At 37.9% G+C, this 19,922-nt stretch overlaps 1 protein-coding gene across 3 annotated transcripts in view; it reads right to left on the minus strand.

Moving 5' to 3' along the window:
* PPP2R3A (protein phosphatase 2 regulatory subunit B''alpha) overlaps positions 1-19,922 on the minus strand; it is a 220,019-nt gene that overhangs the window by 69,902 nt on the left and 130,195 nt on the right. For all 3 annotated transcript variants that reach the window (XM_060099647.1, XM_060099646.1, XM_060099645.1), the window contains 3 exons: positions 16,428-16,502; positions 8,080-8,166; positions 4,295-4,451 (listed from right to left, as the gene is read on the minus strand). In XM_060099647.1, the coding sequence (XP_059955630.1) occupies positions 4,295-4,451; positions 8,080-8,166; positions 16,428-16,502 (319 nt within the window). The remainder of the gene's footprint in view (positions 1-4,294; positions 4,452-8,079; positions 8,167-16,427; positions 16,503-19,922) is intronic.

Genomic DNA, 19,922 nt, shown 5'->3' on the forward strand with positions numbered 1-19,922 from the left:
GCAAGTCTTTCTTTAGAGTTAGAAGGTTTAAGCTCCTAAAACTTACGATCATGTGGTCCCATTAAGGACAGATGAGCGGGTGGGCAATGACACAGAGTTTCAGTGGCCCCTGCATTACGCAGGCCTAGATGCCTGCTTTTCTGGACTTCATTCCTTTAACATGCCTCTAATGAGTTACTCTATATGTATATACAATATTTTAGGGCTTAATGAGAACTATGGTTACGCCAGCCAGAGAAGGCGCTTTAGAGCCCACAGGGTTTTGTATGACCTCTGGAGAGTAGCTCACGTTATACAGATGATCTTGCCACTGGTAATTAGAAGGTGCATAGCTAACAAGGTTGGCCTGATAACCCTATAAATATCTCCATCTTTATGCTATTCTTGTAACAGGAAAGTGTGACTATAGGCATACCTCAGAGAGATTGTGGGTTCAGTTCCAGGCCACCTCAATAAAGTGAATATCACAATAAAGTGAGTCAAATGAATTTTTTGGTTTCCCACTGCATATGAGCTATGTTTATTCTATACTATAGTCTATTAAGTGTGCAACGGCATTATGTTTTAAAAAATCAATACATATAACTTAATTAAAAATACTTTATTGTTAAAAAATGCTAACCATCATCTGAGCCTTCAGCAAACTGTAATCTCTTTGCTGGCGGAGGGTCTTGCCTCAATGTCGATGGCTGCTGACTGATCAGGGTGCTGGCTGCCGAAGGCTGGGGTGACTGTGTCAATTTCTTTTTTTTTGCGTTAAGCGGGCCTCTCACTGTTGTGGCCTCTCCCGTTGCGGAGCACAGGCTCCAGACGCGCAGGCTCAGCGGCCATGGCTCACGGACCCAGCCGCTCCGCGGCATGTGGGATCTTCCTGGACCGGGGCACGAACCCGCGTCCCCTGCAACGGCAGGCGGACTCTCAACCACTGCGCCACCAGGGAAGCCCTGCAATTTCTTAAAATAAGACGATAGTGAAATCTGTCACACAGATCGACTCTTCTTTTCGCAAATGATTTCTCTGTTACATGCAGTGCTGTTTGATAGCATTTTACCCACAGCAGAAGTTCTTTCAAAATTGGAGACAATCCTCTCAAACCTTGCTGCTGCTTTATCAACTAAGTTTATATAACATTCTAAATCCTTTGTTGTCATTTCAACAACCTTTACAGCATCTTTACCAGGAGTAGATTTCATCCCAAGAAACCACTCTCTTTGCTCATCTATGAGAAGCAACTCCTTATTCATTAAAGTTTTATCATGAGATTGCAGCAAGTCAGTCACATCTTCAGGCTCCTCTTCTAATTCTAGGCCTCTTGCTATTTCCACCACATCTGCAGTTACTTCCTCCACTGAAGTCTTGAACCCCTCAAAGACATCCATGAGGATTGGAATCAGCTTCTTCCAAACTCCTGTTCATGTTGATATTTTGACCTCTTCCCATGAATCATGAATGTTCTTAACGGCATCTAGAATGGTGATCCTTTACAGTAGGTTTTCAATGGACTTTGCCCAGATCCATCAAAGGAATCATTACCTATGGTAGCTATAGTCTTATGAAACGTATTTCTTGAGTAAGACTTGAAAGTTGAAACTACTCTTTGATCCATGGGCTGCAGAATGGATGTTGTGTCAGCAGGCATGTAAACAACATTAATCTCATTGTACATCTCCATCAGAGCTCTTGGGTGACCAGATGCATTGTCAATCAGGGTCATATTTTGAAAGGAATCTTTTTTTCCTGAGCAGTAGGTCTCAACAGTGGGCTTAAAATATTTAGAAAACCATGTTGTAATCAGATGTGCTGTCATTCAGGGTTTGTTGTTCCATTTGTAAAGCGCAGGCAGAAGAGATTTAGCATCATTCTTAAGGGCTCTAGGATTTTTGGAATGGTAAATGAGCACTGGCTTCAACTTAAAGTCACCATCTGCACTGCATTAGCCCCTAACAAGAGAGTCAGCCTGTCCTTTGATGCTTTGAAGCCAGGCACTGACTTCTCCTCTCTAGCTATGAAAGGCCTAGATGGCTTTTTCTTCCAATAGAAGGCTGTTTCATCTACATTGAAAATCTGATGTTTAGCGTAGCCACCTTCATTATCTTAGCTAGATCTTCTGGATAACTTGCTGCTTCACTTTGTACTTTCATATTATAGAGACGGCTTCTTTCCTTAAACCTCATGACCAACCTTTGCTAGTTTCAAACTTTTCTCCTGAAGCTCCCTTATCTCTCTCAGCCTTCACAGAATTGAAGAGAGTTAGGGCCTTGCTCTGGATTAGGCTCTGGCTTAAGGGAATGTTGTAGCTGGTGTGGTCTTCTATCCAGACTACTAAAACTTTCTACATATCAGCAAACAAGGCTGTTTCACTTTTTTTTTTTCTTTCTTAACCACATCATGCAGCTTGTGGGATCTTAGTTCCCCAACCAGGGATTGAACCTGGGCAGTGAAAGCACCAAGTCCTAACCACTAGACAGCCAGGGAATTCCCCGTTTCACTTTCTTATTCATGTGTTCACTGGAATAGCACTTTTAATTTCCTTTGAGAACTTTTCCTTCACATTGATTCACTACTTGGCTAACTGTTGGCACAAGAGGCCTAGCTTTCAGCCTGTCCTGGCTTTCAACATGCCTTCCCCTCTAATCTTTCTAGCTTTTTTTTTTTTTGCGGTACGCGGGCCTCTCACTGTTGTGGCCTCTCCCGTTGCGGAGCACAGGCTCCGGACGCGCAGGCTCAGCGGCCATGGCTCACGGGCCTAGCCGCTCCGCGGCATGTGGGATCTTCCCAGACCGGGGCACGAACCCATGTCCCCTGCATCGGCAGGCGGATTCTCAACCACTGCGCCACCAGGGAAGCCCCAACTTTCTAGCTTTTGATTTAAAGTGAGAGATGTGCCACTCTCCCTTTCACTTGGACACTTAGAGGCCATTGTAGAGCTATTAATTTGCCTAATTTCAATATTGTTGTGTCTCAAGGAATATGGAGGCCCAAGGAGAGGGAGGGAGATGGGGAAACACTTGGTCGGTAGAGTACTTAGAACACAAACAACAGTTATCAATTAAGCTTGCTGTCATACAGGTGTGGTTCATGGTCCCCCCAAAACTATTACAATAGTAACATCAAAGATCACTGACCACAGATCACCATAAAAAATATAACAATAATGAAAACATTTTGAAATATTGTGAGAATTACCAAAATGTGACACAGAGACATGAAGTGAACAAATACTGCTGGAAAAACGGCACCGATAGACTTGCTCAATGCAAGCCTGCCCCAAACATTCAATTTGTAAAAAATGCTCTATCTGCAAAGTGCAATAAAGCAAAGTGTAATAAAACGAGGTACATCTGTACTTGAAGAAGGAAGGATGCAATACTAAAATGCTTGTTTATCAAATAAGTACAATTTAGTATTTCCTCTTGATGCCTGGCTGGCACCTGAGTTTTGTGAGCTAGAACTCTGTTTCTTAAAATGGAAAGTTCTATGAAAACTGACATATAGAATGAAACTTTTCTTAAGATGTATACTACTAGTCACAGATATACCAAATATCAGAGGCAAAATTCAAAGTATTTATTTAAGATTTGTACTTTGCTACATCTAAAAGGCTAAGGGCTTATTAAAAAAATCCACAGTATTTGAGAAGACATTTAAGAACAGAACAGGGACAATCTTATGAGAGAAGAATGAATCAATGTATCCTGGTGCTTGGTTAAGAATATTAAATCAGCAGGAAACAGGTTCTAAGTTTATTACTGATCAAAATGAAGTAAGAAGGGTAATATCATGTAATATGTAATTTTTTGTTTTCTGACAAAAGAAAGCACACAAAATTCACCTGCAGAGAAAATACCTTTCTAGAACTAAATTCCAGAAAAGGTTTTATGAATCCTTGAAAACACTGGCAAGTTAGAAACATCATTTTCATCCTTGGTTGTTTATAAATACTGTAAAATAAGAATTTATAAAGGTGTATATACATTCTCTTTCAAATAAACTTTACATAGATGTGGTTCTTATTCAGTTCATCATCAGAAGATAAGCATCACTATAAAGACACACCCATTCATCAAAACTAAGGTTCTAATTTCTTACTTACCTCCAAACCCCTTCTCCTAAACCTGGTTTCTAAATAAAAAATTAGTACCTTCACTCATTTCTACTTAAAAATTCTTGGCCCTTTCAAGAGGACTTGATTAGATACAGAATTTAAGAAATGGGAATTCCCCATAATGAGTGAGCACAATTTAACTCTTGCCTTCTTCAAAACAGTAAAGTCAACATCCATAGAAACACTCACCCTGGTCATTGTATCGAGACAGATCGGCCTGGCTGACGTAGAGGTCATGATCACTATCTAGTTCCCAGAATTTACAATAAATAACATAGAAGTGTTCATAGGAGAAATAATCTGTGATTTGGTTTATATCTTCTTCTTCTTCCAAAAGCGCTAGAGTCTGAAATGGTATGAATAGAAGGATTAATTTATTTTAAAAATATGAAGACCCAGCTTTGGCCATTATATAGATTCTAGTTAATTTTTACTCTAAACTGAATTAAAAATTTTGGTTTTGGTACCAAACCAGGAAATTTAGTAGGCAACCTCATCCTACCTTTTAATCAACTGATCAACCTATAAGCATTTACGTGCTCTGTAATCTTAGCAAAGACTTAGATGCTACGGAGGATTTAAAAGCAGGGAAAGGGAAGAGCTATCACCAAGGGGACTGCAGCCTATCAGAGGTCCCCAGACTAGCAAGCACAGAACGATCAGACAACAGACTTTTATTTACATGGCCATAAACTCACACTGCTTTTAACTTTTCCAAGTTATGAGGACTGATCTTCTATCTCTTCTATTATGAAGAGTGGGCATCCACATGCAGGGTTTGGTTTTGTAATGGCATCAAGTTTACCATAAAGGTGACTTACTTATACCATTGTGATAGTGTGGGGTAGCCTGGCAGACAAGGCATGGAGGGTAGAGCTGCAGGGCCCTAAGCTGGAAATAAGCCTGGGTCTCCCCTGAATCACTGTGTGCCCCTAGGGAAAACACCAGAAACTGATTTTTGAGCCCAGAATTCTTGTAATAAGCCAAATTATCATATAAGTAGGCAGATAAATGAAGATGTTTTTAGAAAGAGTCAGAAAAAAGATAAACCATAAGGAAACTTAGGAAATAGAAAAAACAAATTGAGACGACAGAAATAAGACCAGATATATCAACAGTCACAACAAAGGTAAATGAGTTAAATCTCCCTATTAAAAGATTTTCAGATTGAGAATAAAACCCAAACCCAAAAAGCAGATCTAGGTATATGCTGTCCATAAGAGAGAAGTCTGAAGTAAAATTTAAAAGGAAGGTCAAAACATGTACTAGCTAAATCTTAAAAAGAAAATAAAATGGAATTTTGGATTTCCAGTATTTACATTTTAGAAAATAATTTTTATCAAAGTAATACACTTGTATTATGAAATAGTCATCTTTCTTATAATGTTTTTCACCTTGAATTCCAAATTATGGTAAAAGCCACTCAATGAAAGATTTTGCAGCCAGTAAAAATTATAAAGTCTATATAGAAACAAAGGAAAATCATGACATGGTAAGTGCAAAATACAGGATATAAGACTGTGCACATTAAGAACTATATTAAATTCTAAAATCCAAATATGCATATGAATGAGACTAGATGAACACATACAAGAATATTAGTTTTATTAGGGTGGTAAAATATGCTTTTTCTTCTGTTTTCCAAACTTGTTTGTAATTTTTTTTTATAAAATGCTCTTTAATGTGTATAAAGCAGAACATGTACAATAAAACAAATATCTTGAGAAGCAGGGAGCTCTCATTTCCATCTACTGGACTGTCATAAAATGAAAAAAATGAATAACTTCTGCTGTTGGTTGAGTATGTAAATTTAAGTATGAACTAGTGCAGGCGTTTAGTAGGGTAACTTGGCAGGATCTATCAAATTAAAAATGCACATGCCATCTGATCCAGGATTTTCCCTCCAGTACTCTATTTTAGAGAAATTCTTACTCATATACACACAAGAGGAAAGTATAAGGATGTTCACTGCATTACTGTAATAGGGAGATAATGAAAGCGACTTGAACATCTTCAGTAGAGAAGTATGTAATTACAGTACAGCCGTGCCACAGATTATGCATTAAAAGAATGAGATAGATTTATATGAATGGAAATGAAAAAACATCAAGACATACTGTTAAAAAAAGTTAACAGAATAATAAGTATGGTCTCACATATTAAAAATAATTCAAAAAAGCAGCCACACAGAACAAAACTATATACTCCACACATACAATATATACTCCACACACACACACCACACACACACACACACACACACAGAGGAATAAAACCACAGATACTATGGGTTCCCTCTGGTAAAGGGAGTGAAATGGCAGGGTGAAGAGATAGTGACTTCTGCTTATTATTCTATATATGTTTATGTTATTTGAATATTTTATGAGCATACCTTCATGTACTAAGAGGAAGACTAAGGAGAGGGGTAGAGAAGAAAATAGAGGGAAGCGGAACACTTGAGTTCTATTTCCAGGACAGCCACTTATTTTGCTGTGTGATCTTATCCAAGTCATTCAACCATATGAATTTTATCATCAGTAAAAAAAATATGGATTATAATAATGATCTAGAAATACAAACTCTAATGTGCTTCAGGAATGTGAAGGATTATTATCATTTTTAAAAAATTAATTTATTTTTGGCTGCATTGGGTCTTTGTTGCTGCACGTGGGCTTTCTCTAGTTGTGGGTAGTGGGGGCTACTCTTTGTTGCAGTGTGTGGGCTTCTCTTGCTGTGGAGCACAGGCTCTAGGCGTGCGGGCTTCAGTAGTTGTGGCTCACGGGGCTCTAGAGAGCAGGCTCAGTAGTTGTGGCGCACGTGCTTAGTTGCTCTGCGGCATGTGGGATTCTCCCAGACCAGGGCTCGAACCCGTGTCCCCTGCAGTGACAGGCAGATTCTTAACCACTGCACCACCAGGGAAGCCCCTATCATTCTTAAGGTGTAAGGCCTTTTTAATGGAATTCTTGCCATCTCAACCCATACCACATTACCTCTTGAGAGCCCAGGCAGATACCAGGTGTTCAGTAAATATTAATAATGACCGTGATGATGACTTTTCATTTATTAGAATAAAAAGTGTTTGCATATTTATTATGGATTGCTAATTTTGCCAAGTCTTCATTACTTTGTCTGTCCCAGATGAGGATGGGAAAAACAGAGTGTAAATAAGGTTGTATTATTTGCTTAAGCTTCATTTAGTATGATTTACTTAAAATATTTCATTTCCTTTCAAGTGTGACCAATTGTACTTTCTTTAGGTTAACAGAAGAGCTTGAACAATCAGGCATGAAGATTGCCTTGGTTAAAGGCTCCCACTAGTGGTCAGTACTTTCTCATTTGGTAAAATAAATAAAATAATTGAATGAAATGCATTCTTTCTTAAAAGGAATTTTTAGTATTTTTCTCTAGCAGGAGATGGATAAAGAGTCACTGCTAAAAGGAACAAGTTGAAATTCCTCCATTTCTTTTGCAAGGCCCTTCCCATCTCATCCCTCAGGCCTCATCACTGGTCACTCTCCTTGGAGCCTGTGGCCACTTAAGACTGTTCTGCAGTTCCTGAACGGAACACTTGCATGCTTCTGGGCCTTTGTTTATGCTGCTTCCTCTATCTGGAATCCCCTTTTCTTTTGATTTCTTTATCTTGGTAAACTCCTGATATCTCTAAGGTCAAGATCACATGCCAGTCCTACTGTGAAGCCTTCACTGCATGTTTATGATACATTTCTGTGGAATTTTTCAAGTCAGGTGTGGCTCTCTGTGCCCTTTTCTCTTTTGTTCCACAGTGCATGCCCTGATGTGAAAATTTCTTGTTATTCATCTTTGTTCCCCCAACACATTCCAGGTATCTGATAACTGCTTAATGACTGAAAGTAGTGACAGGGCTTTACACATAATAAGCACTCAAATATTTGTTAAATGAAGTAAGATTATTATTTAAATTGCTCCTTATATATGAATTTCAATGAGAGGCATACTTGCAAAAAGTTGCTTTTTCTTATCTCTGTTGCAGTAATTTTTCCACTCCAAGATCTGTTGACTGTGTAGAATATTCTCTGAATAACCTGGTACGAAAAGGAAAACAAAACCAAATAAAAACATTAAAGATATCTATTACTTTATCAAAGGCCATCTTATGAACATTCTTTGAACCAAGCTAAGTTTTGGCCTTTTGATTATATCAAGTGTAATTTCTAGTAAAAATTAATACTATATTAAAAAAAGTCTACATCTATATAGTTTGCATCTGCCCTTATAATTCTAAGAATAAAAAAATTCTTTGCTCACAAGTCTGCATTTCCCAGGTGCCTACATGTCGCTTTCATTTTTACCTCTCATATAGGGATTCAAGTAGTGCTTATTAGGCTAGATGTTTCTGGAAGGCTTATGAGGTGGGAAATCTGCACTGGGGTGGCTTAACAATTACTGGGTCAGAAGAATGGCTGCCAACATGGTATGATTCAAGAGGGCATATTCTGGTTATTATAGCCTTATCCATTGGAGTTTTGAAGACTTCTGAACTCTCTCTGGAAACTCAGATACATCTGGGATAGTTTATATCCCGAGTCCTTATTTAGGCATGAACAGTTTTGTTACTAACTAGTGATTTAATAAGTTTAACAAAGGTGAAACTCTGGAGAAGACCCTGGACAAGATGGGAGAGAAGGAGGACGGGTAGCAAAGGTGTCTGAAATTGAGGATGTATGCGCTGTTGTGTAGGGGAGGACTGGAGAAGGAAGACAGGCTGCAAGCCTGGAGGTAGGAGGCCACAGTGCATTCTTAACAATTTTACCTCTGGTTGTTCCCACCCATTTAATTTGCACTTGACCTATTAGGGTTTTTTTCTTTTTTTCTTTTCTTCTTCGAAAGGAAGCAAGGGTGAGAAGAGCAATTAAGCAGCTTTTTTGGTACTTTGGCTTTAGTTTTGATTATCTAGTGATATGGAAATCCTGTACCCTTGGTGGTTTTTATCATAGAAGAGGTTAGATCCCCTTTTTAGGCTATTTTAGTGCAAGAAGAACAAAAAAGAGAAGACATTTGGACATCTATCCTAAGAGTAGGCCTAGTGAGGAACCAAACCACTATTGTTTCTGGATTCCTTATCAAAGAGAGTGATTCCCAAAAATAACAGGAAAAAAGTAGCCTCAGGATGAAGGTCCAGACTTGTGCTGCCCGGCACGCCTCACCCCATCTCGCTACCAGTGCTAAACTCATCCTGACCCTTCAGCATCTAGCTCAGTTACCAACTCCATAGGAAGCCCCAGCACAGGCACTTGCGTTGAGCTGTCTTCTGTGCTCCTGATGTCACCTGAGTCTCCTTCGGTCATCCTGTGGCTATATTCTAAACACAGGTACACCTGATTGTCATCAACTCCAAATTCTAAGGAACCTGATCTCTTTTCACTTGCATCCCAGTGCCTGATATGTTGCTCTGCCTATATCATCAGGTGGTCAATAACTGCATGATAATTTTAAAAACTGAGATATAATTAACATACATTATATTAGTTTTAGGTGTACAATATAATGATTTGATATTTGTATATATTGTGAAATAATCGCCACAAAAAATCTAGTGAACATCCACTTCCATGGTTACAGAATTTTTCCTTCTTGTGATGAGAACTTTTAAGATTTACTTTATTAGTAACTTTCAAATATTCAGTACAGTATTATGAACTACAGTCGCCATGCTGTGAATTACATCCCTGTGACTAATTTATTTATTTATTGTTTCTTTCTTTTTTTTTTTTTTTTGTGGTACGCAGGCCTCTCACCACTGTGGCCTCTCCCGTTGCGGAGCACAGGCTCCGGATGCGCAGGCTCAGCGGCCATGGCTCACAGGCCCAGCCACTCCGCGGCATGTGGGATCTTCCCAGACTGGGGCACGAACCCGTGTCCCCTGCATCGGCAGGCAGACTCTCAACCACTGCGCCACCAGGGAAGCCCGACTAATTTATTTTACAACTGGAAGTTTATACCTTTTGATTCCCGTCACCCATTTTGCCTTCTCCCCACCCCCTGCCTCTGGCAGCTCCCAATCTGTTCTCTGTGTTTGTGAGCATTCTTTTTTTTTTTTTTTTTTAAGATTTATATCATACAGTATTTGTCTTTCTCTGACTTATTTCACTTAGCATAATGCCCTCAAGGTCCATCCATGGTGTTGCGAATGGCAGGATTTCACTCTTTTTTATGGCTGAGCAATATTCCATTGTATTCCACATCTTCTTTATCTATTCATCTGTGGATGAACACTTAGGTTGTTTCCATTTATTGGCTATTGTAAATAATGACACAGTAACACAGGGGTGCATGTATCTTTTCAAGTTACTTTTTTTTTTTTTTTTTTTTTTTGCGGTACGTGGGCCTCTCACTGTTGTGGCCTCTCCCATTACGGAGCACAGGCTCCGGACGCGCAGGTTCAGCAGCCATGGCTCACGGGCCCAGCCGCTCGGCGGCATGTGGGATCCTCCCGGACGGGGGCACGAACCCGTGTCCCCTGCATCGGCAGGCGGACTCTCAACCACCGCGCCACCAGGGAAGCCCTTCAAGTTACTTTTCAAGTTACTTTGGATAAATACTCAGAAGCGGAATTGCTGGATCATACAGTAATTCTATTTTAATTTTTTGGGGGAACCTCCATTGGCTGCACCAATTTACATTCCCACCAAGAATGCACATCAGTTCCCTTTTTTCCACATCCTTGTTATTTCTTGTCTTTTTGATGATAGCCATTCTAAGAAGTGTGAGGTGATATCTCACTTTAGTTTTGATTTGAATTTCCCTGATTAGTAATGTTGAACATCTTTTCATGTACCTGTTGGCCATCTGTATATCTTCTTTGGAAAATTGCTTGATAAATTAATGAGATTGGAAAGCTGTGTAACAAAGACTTTCATGTTATATTTGTGATAGAGACATATGGGTTGGATTCATAGCTAATTGAATAACTCTATCCAGAGTTTTGAACAGCAGATGGATACTAACCTAGGAAAGTTCTCTAATAAATATTTTACATAAAATCAGTATTGTTGTCTATGATTTATAGATAGATGGCATATAAGATGTACAGAAAATATAAAACAGGGAACTGTATACAAAATTATTGTGAAAGATACTACTAATGTAGTTGTGTTTACTCTTGAGGAAAAAGTAAGACTACAGTATAGATGTGACCATGATCTGAATGGTTATAAGGTGGAAGAAGAAGTTGATTTGTTTTGTACTGCATCAGAGGGTAGAAATAAAACTGGAACTACTAGAGTTACTGGATAGAAATGCCCTTACTGGTTAGAAATGCTTCAATGTAAACAAGAGTTTCCTAACATTAGCCTTATGAAGCAATGGGTTGTATGAAGTAGTGAGGTTTCTTCTCACCACAATTATTTAGGCAGAAGCTCACAGGATTCCCGTGTTAGGTGGGAGCTGGGACTACCTGGTGTCTACAACTTCTCTACTGGCCCCAGTCACTCAGACTCTGAGTGAGGTGCTTCAGGGCAGAGAATGTGTTTTACTCAACACTGTATTTTTAGCACTAGCTTCACAAAAGTTCCTATAAAAAGATGGAGGATTTTAGGCCAGAAATTATATATATGAAAATAAAAATTAAGAATATCTTTTATCATAGTTCCATGTCTTCTCTCTCAAGTTAAAGTCAATTTCAGTACATATTATTACACCAAACTTCTGTTTGTTGCACATTATTAGATTTTTTCCTTATTTCTTGATTTTGAATGTAAATTTATCTTAAAGTCTAAGTTTCCTGTCTATCTAAATTTTGTATTTATATACCCCTCAAGTATTTTATATTACTTATGGAGGTACTATATAACACTTAAAATTATAAAACTTTAATCTGTATTTGTTTTTTTATTCTTCATCTTTTGTTCTTTTGAAAGAATTTTTAAAATTCATAAGCATTTTGAATGTTAAGTAATTTCCTATTTTTAGCCTCTGCTAACCTACTTGTCTCATACTGTAATAAAATGTACCTGTATTCCATTTTTCCATAGCCTAAATCTCCTTATTCAGTGGCCCCTTACATCAGCACATTTATTGGTTTCCACGCAACTGATTCAGCATTTTAGCTTATCGAGGTAGGGCCACCATCTAGTGGTGAGAGCATGTAACTGCTGGTTCTACATTAATTACAGTTGTTTTTTTTCCCCTAACTTTTTTGGTCTACCAGTTTTAGGTTTTTAAAAAGAAATTAATCAAAAAATTAAAAATATCAAACAAAATGTAAAAATTAATAATAGTAAGAATAACTGTTTACTATCAGTGAGAGAAATGAAATTTGATAATTTTTCACCAAGGGATCTCTAGTCAACTTGACAATTTGAATCGTTAAGTCAGTTTCCTTTCTTTTTCTTTATATCTATTGAAGTGGAAACCTCTAATTCACAATTAGAGGTCACCAGGAATAGAAGTATGTGTTTGGTGGTTCTGTCAGAGTTTTTGATAAGCAGATCAAATGCAGACACAGAAATTACAGAGAGATTGCTCTTTGTAGATGACTTTAATGCAGATGAACAACTCAATGCTGGAAGCCTGGCTCTTCTATTAGGCGGTGTGTGTGTGTGTGTGTGTCTGTGTGTGTTTGTGTGAATGGGTTCCTGATCCACTCTAGTTACTATAGCTCTGAAAAGTATTTCTTCATGGTCTCCTGCAGAACTTGGACTTAAACAAAACTATCTAATAAAAATGATTTCTTTCTCTGTCAAGAGGAAACGTTCTCAAGGGGAAAGAGTTAAGCTATTAGTGATGAGCAGTTTCCACCAGTTTAGCCATTTTAGGAAATATCACTACCTTGTCCTCAACAATGAAAATCCTGACATTTCAGCCTGGAGTGATAGATTCAGGACAATCAAGACACTGAATACACCACTAAGACACCATCTGAGCAAGCCACAGAAATATCTTTACTGCCAGCACCAATATCACAAAAACATATTTTCAATATTATCACTTATTTTAAAACCTCACATGAGTACCTCTTTCCTCAAAAGTCAGCATATGCCAGTAAGGATAAGCAGAGCCTTATTCACTGGCAATTTCTTTGCATGGTATGCAAACCGGCAAACTCAAGGGCTACAATTTGCTGGTATTTCCAATTCTCATTTTCATTTGATAGCAAGAGGCTTATTTCTCACTTGCCAACTCTTCTCTGGAAATAAAGGAGAATGTGGAGTGACTCTGGGTATAATCTCTTATTTAGGTAGTGATGTCCTTTTTTGCTATATGTAAAGTTGGTGTTCTGCCTTTCCATTCTAAAACAGCTGACAAAATAATTAACTAAACAAACAAATAAAAAGTCTTTTCCTGTAGCATAGGTTTTCAGTGATAAATAGAAAAGAAAAGTTGCCCAACTTTTCTTCATTGTATATGTGCCACACATAAGCTAATACTTGAGTCATACACTGTGTGAGCAGTTTCTTCCAACTGTAAAGTGAAATAACTGAATAACTCTACCATGCAAACAAAATATGTTAATTGTCCTATACTGTAAGCCACTGAGATTATATATTCAATAGGGTCATATGATAAATTAATTTTGCTTTTTTTGAGATATCTGTCATTAATTCTGAGGCTGATCTTTGTAAGTTTCTTGGAAATACTGTTATCTTTGCCATGAGCAGGGTAGAGAATGACACTTCGCTAATTTGGTTACTTCTATGCCATTAGCAACAAAACTAATTAATTTCATACTAGAAAGCTTATTTTGTAATTTTTTATAGAAAAATTCATTGTACTCTGAAATAACCTAAAACTTTCAATGACTTCATGTCATTATCTGACCAAATTTCATAATAGAAAAGGCACTGGGTAGAACAGATAATCAGTCCAATAAAATTGTTTCTAGGTATTCAGTGTGATGCTTTTTATTTGCATCTTTCTGTTTTGGAGGGTAGTATGAGATTATCACAACAGTAGGTACGCTTATCTCAGTACATACAGATTCACATTCTGTATTCTCAATTAGATCTTATTTACTACTTACGTTATGATGTTTTGAGTTGCCCCATTATCAATATTTCACAAGTATTTTACACTTTAATGACTACTACTGAGTAATGGATTCATTTTTAAAAAAAGTTTTATTGGAGTCTAGTTGATTTACAAAGTTGTATTAGTTTCTGCTGTACAACAAAGTGAATCAGTTATACTGGATTCATTTTTGTGAAGTGGGGATAAAGCAGCATAATACTAACAATAAAGCATAAATTTAAGAAATGTAAACAATAATATGCAAATGCCACGCAAATATGTCAGCAGCAATAATTAATTGGATCCTGTTAATTGACCTGTGTAGTTCTTTTTGTTTAACGATTAACATACTAGCATTTCTCAGAAAATGTGAATTATATGCGAACAAAATGGTTTCATGGCTTTTCATTCTTCCTAAAACTTCCTGGGGATCACTTGCTAGATGACTACAGACCATCATAGGTCCAGCGATCATACTTCAATAAATACCAAACTAGAAAGTGTATAGAAGGAAAATTTATCTCTTTTATAATTCTGTTCTTCAATATCTTTTCTAAGAACAAATTCCAATAAAAGGTTCCTCTGTAGACAGCATTTTCTGAATTGGCAGAAGGTTGGACTAGATTATCTTTAAGATCTTTTCTAATTCTTGAGATTATAATATACTATTAATACGTCCTGAGTTTATAGAACAGTCAGCAATCAGAACCCAATAATTCCTATTGGAATTGAAACCAGGGTTATGTATAGAATTCTTAAGCATGAATAACTTCACTTATTCACTCAATAAATACTTACTGTGTATCTATTATGTGCCAGGCACTATTCTAGGTATTGGAGATACAGCAACATCTAAATATAGACAAAGTCCCTCCTCTCATGGAGTTTATGTTATAGAGAAGGAGATGGACAATAAACAAAAAATTTACGTATCAGTGATATAGGCGCTAAGAAGGAAAATAAAGCAGAACAAGGAATAGAAGTGTAGAGGGAGGGGAGAGGGAGAAGAAGGGTGAAGAAGGCAGAGGGTGATCAGGGAAGGTCTCACTAAGAAGGGAATATCTGAGCACACATCTGGATGAAGTGAGGGAGGGAGTCATGTGGAAATCTGTAGGAAGAGCATTCCAGGCAGAGGAAAGAGTAAGAACAAAGCACCTGAGGCAGAACCAGGTTTGGTCTGTTCCAGGAGCAGAGAGGAGGCAGGCCGTTGTTGCTGAAGCAGAGTGATGAGATGGGGAAACACTGGAGGATCTGGGCAGAGGAGTGACATGGTCTGACATATTTTCAAAGGATAACTCTGCTTTGTGGAGACTAGACCGTAGGGCAATGAGGGTGTAAGTAGGGAGACCAATTAGAAGGAATCCATGTGAAACACAAGGATGAGTGGCTGGGCCAGGGTGACTGTCGTGGAGGTAGTTTAGTAGAGTGTTGTGGTTAACAGGCAAAAATAACTTCTGAGATAGTCTTGGATGACAGTGACACCTTATGGTTCAAATAAAGTCTTACAAAGTTTTATGACGGAAGAGAATCAATGTAAAAGCAAATAATGAAGTTCCTACAGTAGAAAAAGAATGGTAGCAATCTGTAACTCAACAGAAGCCAACAAAAAGTGCCCTAAGAATGAGAGGGCCTTCCTCAGAGGAGACTGTCCTATTTACCAGAGGCAGGGGTTGTCTCCCCTGGGTATGGCTGTGAATGTGAGGTGTGCCCTGAGGTTGGTTCAGCTGTGGAGTTCCTCCAAAGATAATCTGGAAGCTAGGGCAGAGAATGCCTGGTGTGGCTGCAGTGTGAGCTGTAGGCCTGTGTGCTCTCACTCATACTGCATGCCCTGCCTGTGACTGACCAAATGAGGCTGTGCATGAGAAATATGGAATGAGAACACCCCACAAAATAGGAGATTGTGATCATGTTATTTTAAATTCTTACATGACTTGTTTTCTGATTACACACAATCTATTTTTCATTATAATTTCAGTTCTAACTTTGAGGTACTATAGATACATCTTTTTTGGAAAAGGCTGTTGAAAATTCTTTTCAGTATTATTTACAAATGCTAAAGATCAACTGGGCGTCAATATTAATGATACAGCAAAAGGTATACCTCATAATACCAGACAGAATGAGCATATCACTTAAATTTTATATACAAGAGACCTCTTAAGCACTGGACACATATAAGAAGGCAAATAGATAGTAATAATTAATTTAATTTTACTTCCTTCCACTTAAAATAATCATTATAGCCCATTTTGCATACAGATCTGAAAGCCTGGATACTAGATCATGACAAAAATGAGACTTAGAGAGTTATATTAAGACAAAAAGGGACTCGGCCTACCGTGGTGATGTAGCGGGAGTGGAATTCTGGAGCATCTTTCAGGAACGTGAGGCCAGGATGTGTATCTACCACATCCTGAAAAAGAACAAAACCAAACTAAATTAACAAACATACCAAAAAAACACCCCCAAGACACCTACAGAATTTTTTTCCCTCTTGTAGAATACTTGCCAGTTGAGCAAACTCGCTGTTTCAGAATATTGAACAATGTACTTAAAATTTAACTAGTACTTTATTAAATTCAAATATTTCACAAGCATACTTACGTGTGTTTTTGCACAATATATGTCAATAAAAAGTTAAAATTTTAATTTAGCTATATTTGGAGATTTATGAATCAAATGTCTTACAGGTATGTACTGTAATTCTAACATGCATGTCCGGGAAATTCATCCCACAGATCTTGGTAGGGATTGCTATGTGAAACTTACACAGAAAGGATGATAGACACAAGCCCACTACAACGATTCTTTTTCAAACTACAGACATGGGAAACTTTGGGGAAAAAATATAGCCTTGTAGCCAAAGAGCTTTAAATCTATGTTAAGTTGTATGAACCAGCTAATGTTCATCAAAATAACTGTGTTGACAAATTTGTTTTCCAATTTAGGATTTTATTTATTTTAAAATCTGATATTTTGTTCTCAGGGAAGCTATTAGAATATTAAATCCTTGAAATACAGTTTTTATTTTCTAATTAGGTTTTAAAAGCACTTTGAATGAGCCTAGAGAACCTAATGGAGATAATTACTGTTAATTTAATAACCAGAGGCAACAGCAATGCTAACATAATCTATTAATTGGCTAGTCATGGATGGACAGACATCAGTTATATCTCTTTCCTTTGTTTCTTCAGAGCAGTCAGCTATTCATACGTACGAACACAGTCTAAAACCAGTGGACCTTACTATTTCTTTTTTTTTTTTTTTAATTTTTTTAAAAAATTTTTTATTTATTTATTTTTGCTGTGTTGGGTCTTCGTTTCTTGTACGAGGGCTTTCTCTAGTTGTGGCAAGTGGGGGCCACTCCTCATCGCGGTGCGTGGGCCTCTCACTATCGCAGCCTCCCTTATTGCGGAGCACAGGCTCCAGACGCACAGGCTCAGTAATTGTGGCTCACAGGGCCAGCTGCTCCCCGGCATGTGGGATCTTCCCAGACCAGGGCTCGAACCCGTGTGTCCTGCATTGGCAGGCGGATTCTCAACCACTGCGCCACCAGGGAAGCCCCGACCTTACTATTTCTTTAAATTTTATTTGGAAATAATTTTAGACTTACAGAAAATTGCAAAAATTTTATAGAGAGATTTCCTACGTCTTTCTCCCAGCTTCCCATAATGGTAACAACTTACAAACCATAGTACAATGATCAAAACTAGGAAATGAACATTGATGTAATACTAAACTACAGACCTTATTCAAAAATTTCCAGCTTTTCCCCTAATACGTTTTTTCTGTTCCAGGATCCTAACTGCATTAGTTCTTGTGTCTCATTGGTCTCTCCCAATCTGTGGCAGTTCTTCAGTCTTTCCTTTTATTTCATGATTCTGACACTTTATGAGTTCTGGTTAGTTATTCTGTAGAATGTCTCTCAATGTGGCACTGTCTGGTATTTCCTCATCATTAAAGTTACACACTTTTAATGGGTATACCACAAAAGTGATGTTGTGTCCTTTTCAGTCTTACAAGGAGTATGTGATGCTGATATGTCTTACAACTTGTGTTACTTTTTGAACACACTTGGTTAAAGTGGTATCTGCTGGGTTGCCACCATACATTTATTATTACCCCTTAATAACTGATAAATATCATGGGGGAGATACTTTAAGACACTGATAATATCCTGTTTCTCTGAAAACTTGTGCCCACAGATTTCAGCAGCCATTGATGGAAACTGACTGTGGCATTTATATAGTGGTGTTTACCTTATTTATTTATTTATTAAACATCTTTATTGGAGTATAATTGCTTTACAATGGTGTATTAGTTTCTGCTCTCTAACAAAGTGAATCAGCTATACATAAACATATATCCCCATACCACTTCCCTCTTGCATCTTCCTTCCACCCTCCCTATCCCACCCCTCTAGGTGGTCACCAAGCACTGAGATGATCTCCCTGTGCTATGTGGCTGCTTCCCACTAGCTATTTACTTTACATTTGGTAGTGTATATAAGTCCATGCCACTCTCTCACTTCGTCCTAGCTTACCCTTCCCCCTCCCCGTGTCCTCAAGTCCATTGTCTACATCTGCATCTTTATTCCTGTTCTGCCCCTAGGTTCTTCATAACCATTTTTTTAAAAAGATTCCATATATATGTGTTAGCATACGGTATTTGTTTTTCTCTTTCTGACTTACTTCAGCCTGTATGACAGACACTAGGTCCATCCACCTCACTACAAATAACTCAATTTTGTTACTTTTTATGGCTGAGTAATATTCCATTGTATATATGTTGCACATCACCTTTATCCATTCAGCTGTTGATGGACACATGGTTGCTTCCATGTCCTGGATATTGTAAATAGTGCTGCAATGAACACTGTGGTACATGACTCTTTTTGAATTATGGTATTCTCAGGGTACATGCCCAGTAGTGGGATTGCTGGGGTCGTATGGTAGTTAAATTTTTAGCTTTTTAAGGAACCTCCATACTGTTCTCCATAGTGGCTGTATCAATTTACATTCCCAACAACAGTGCAAGAGGGTTCCCTTTTTTCCACATCCTCTCCAGCATTTATTCTTTGTAGATTTTTTGATGATGGCCATTCTGACTGATGTGAGGTGATACCTCAGTGTAGTTTTGATTTGCATTTCTCTAATGATTAGTGATGTTGAGCATTCTTTCATGTGTTTGTTGGCAAGCTGTATATCTTCTTTGGAGAAATGTCTATTTAGGCCTTCTGCCCATTTTTTGGATTGGGTTGTTTGTTTTTTGATATTAAGCTGCATGAGCTGCTTGTAAATTTTGGAGATTAATCCTTTGTCAGTTGTCAGTTGCAAATATTTTCTCCCACTCTGAGGGTTGTCTTTTGGTCTCATCTATGGTATCCTTTGCTGTGTAAAATCTTTTAAGTTTCACTAGGTCCCATTTGTTTATTTTTGTTTTTATTTCCATTTCTCTAGGAGGTGGGTCAAAAAGGATCTTGCTGTGATTTATGTCATAGTGTTCTGCCTATGTTTTCCCCTAAGAGTTTTATAGTGTCTGGCCTTACATTTAGGTCTTTAATCCATTTTGAGTTTATTTTTGTGTATGGTGTTAGGGAGTGTTCTAATTTCATTCTTTTATATGTAGCTGTCCAGTTTTCCCAGGACCACTTACTGAAGAAGCTATCTTTTCTCCATTGTATATTCTTGCCTCCTTTATCAAAAATAAGGTGACAATACGTGCGTGGGTTTGCCTCTGGGTTTTCTATCCTGTTCCATTGACCTGTATTTCTGTTTTTGTGCCAGTATCATACTGTCTTGATTACTCTAGCTTTGTAGTATAGTCTGAAGTC

Source organism: Mesoplodon densirostris, chromosome 5, assembly GCF_025265405.1.
Source record: "Mesoplodon densirostris isolate mMesDen1 chromosome 5, mMesDen1 primary haplotype, whole genome shotgun sequence".
NCBI classification, from domain to species: domain Eukaryota; kingdom Metazoa; phylum Chordata; class Mammalia; order Artiodactyla; family Ziphiidae; genus Mesoplodon; species Mesoplodon densirostris.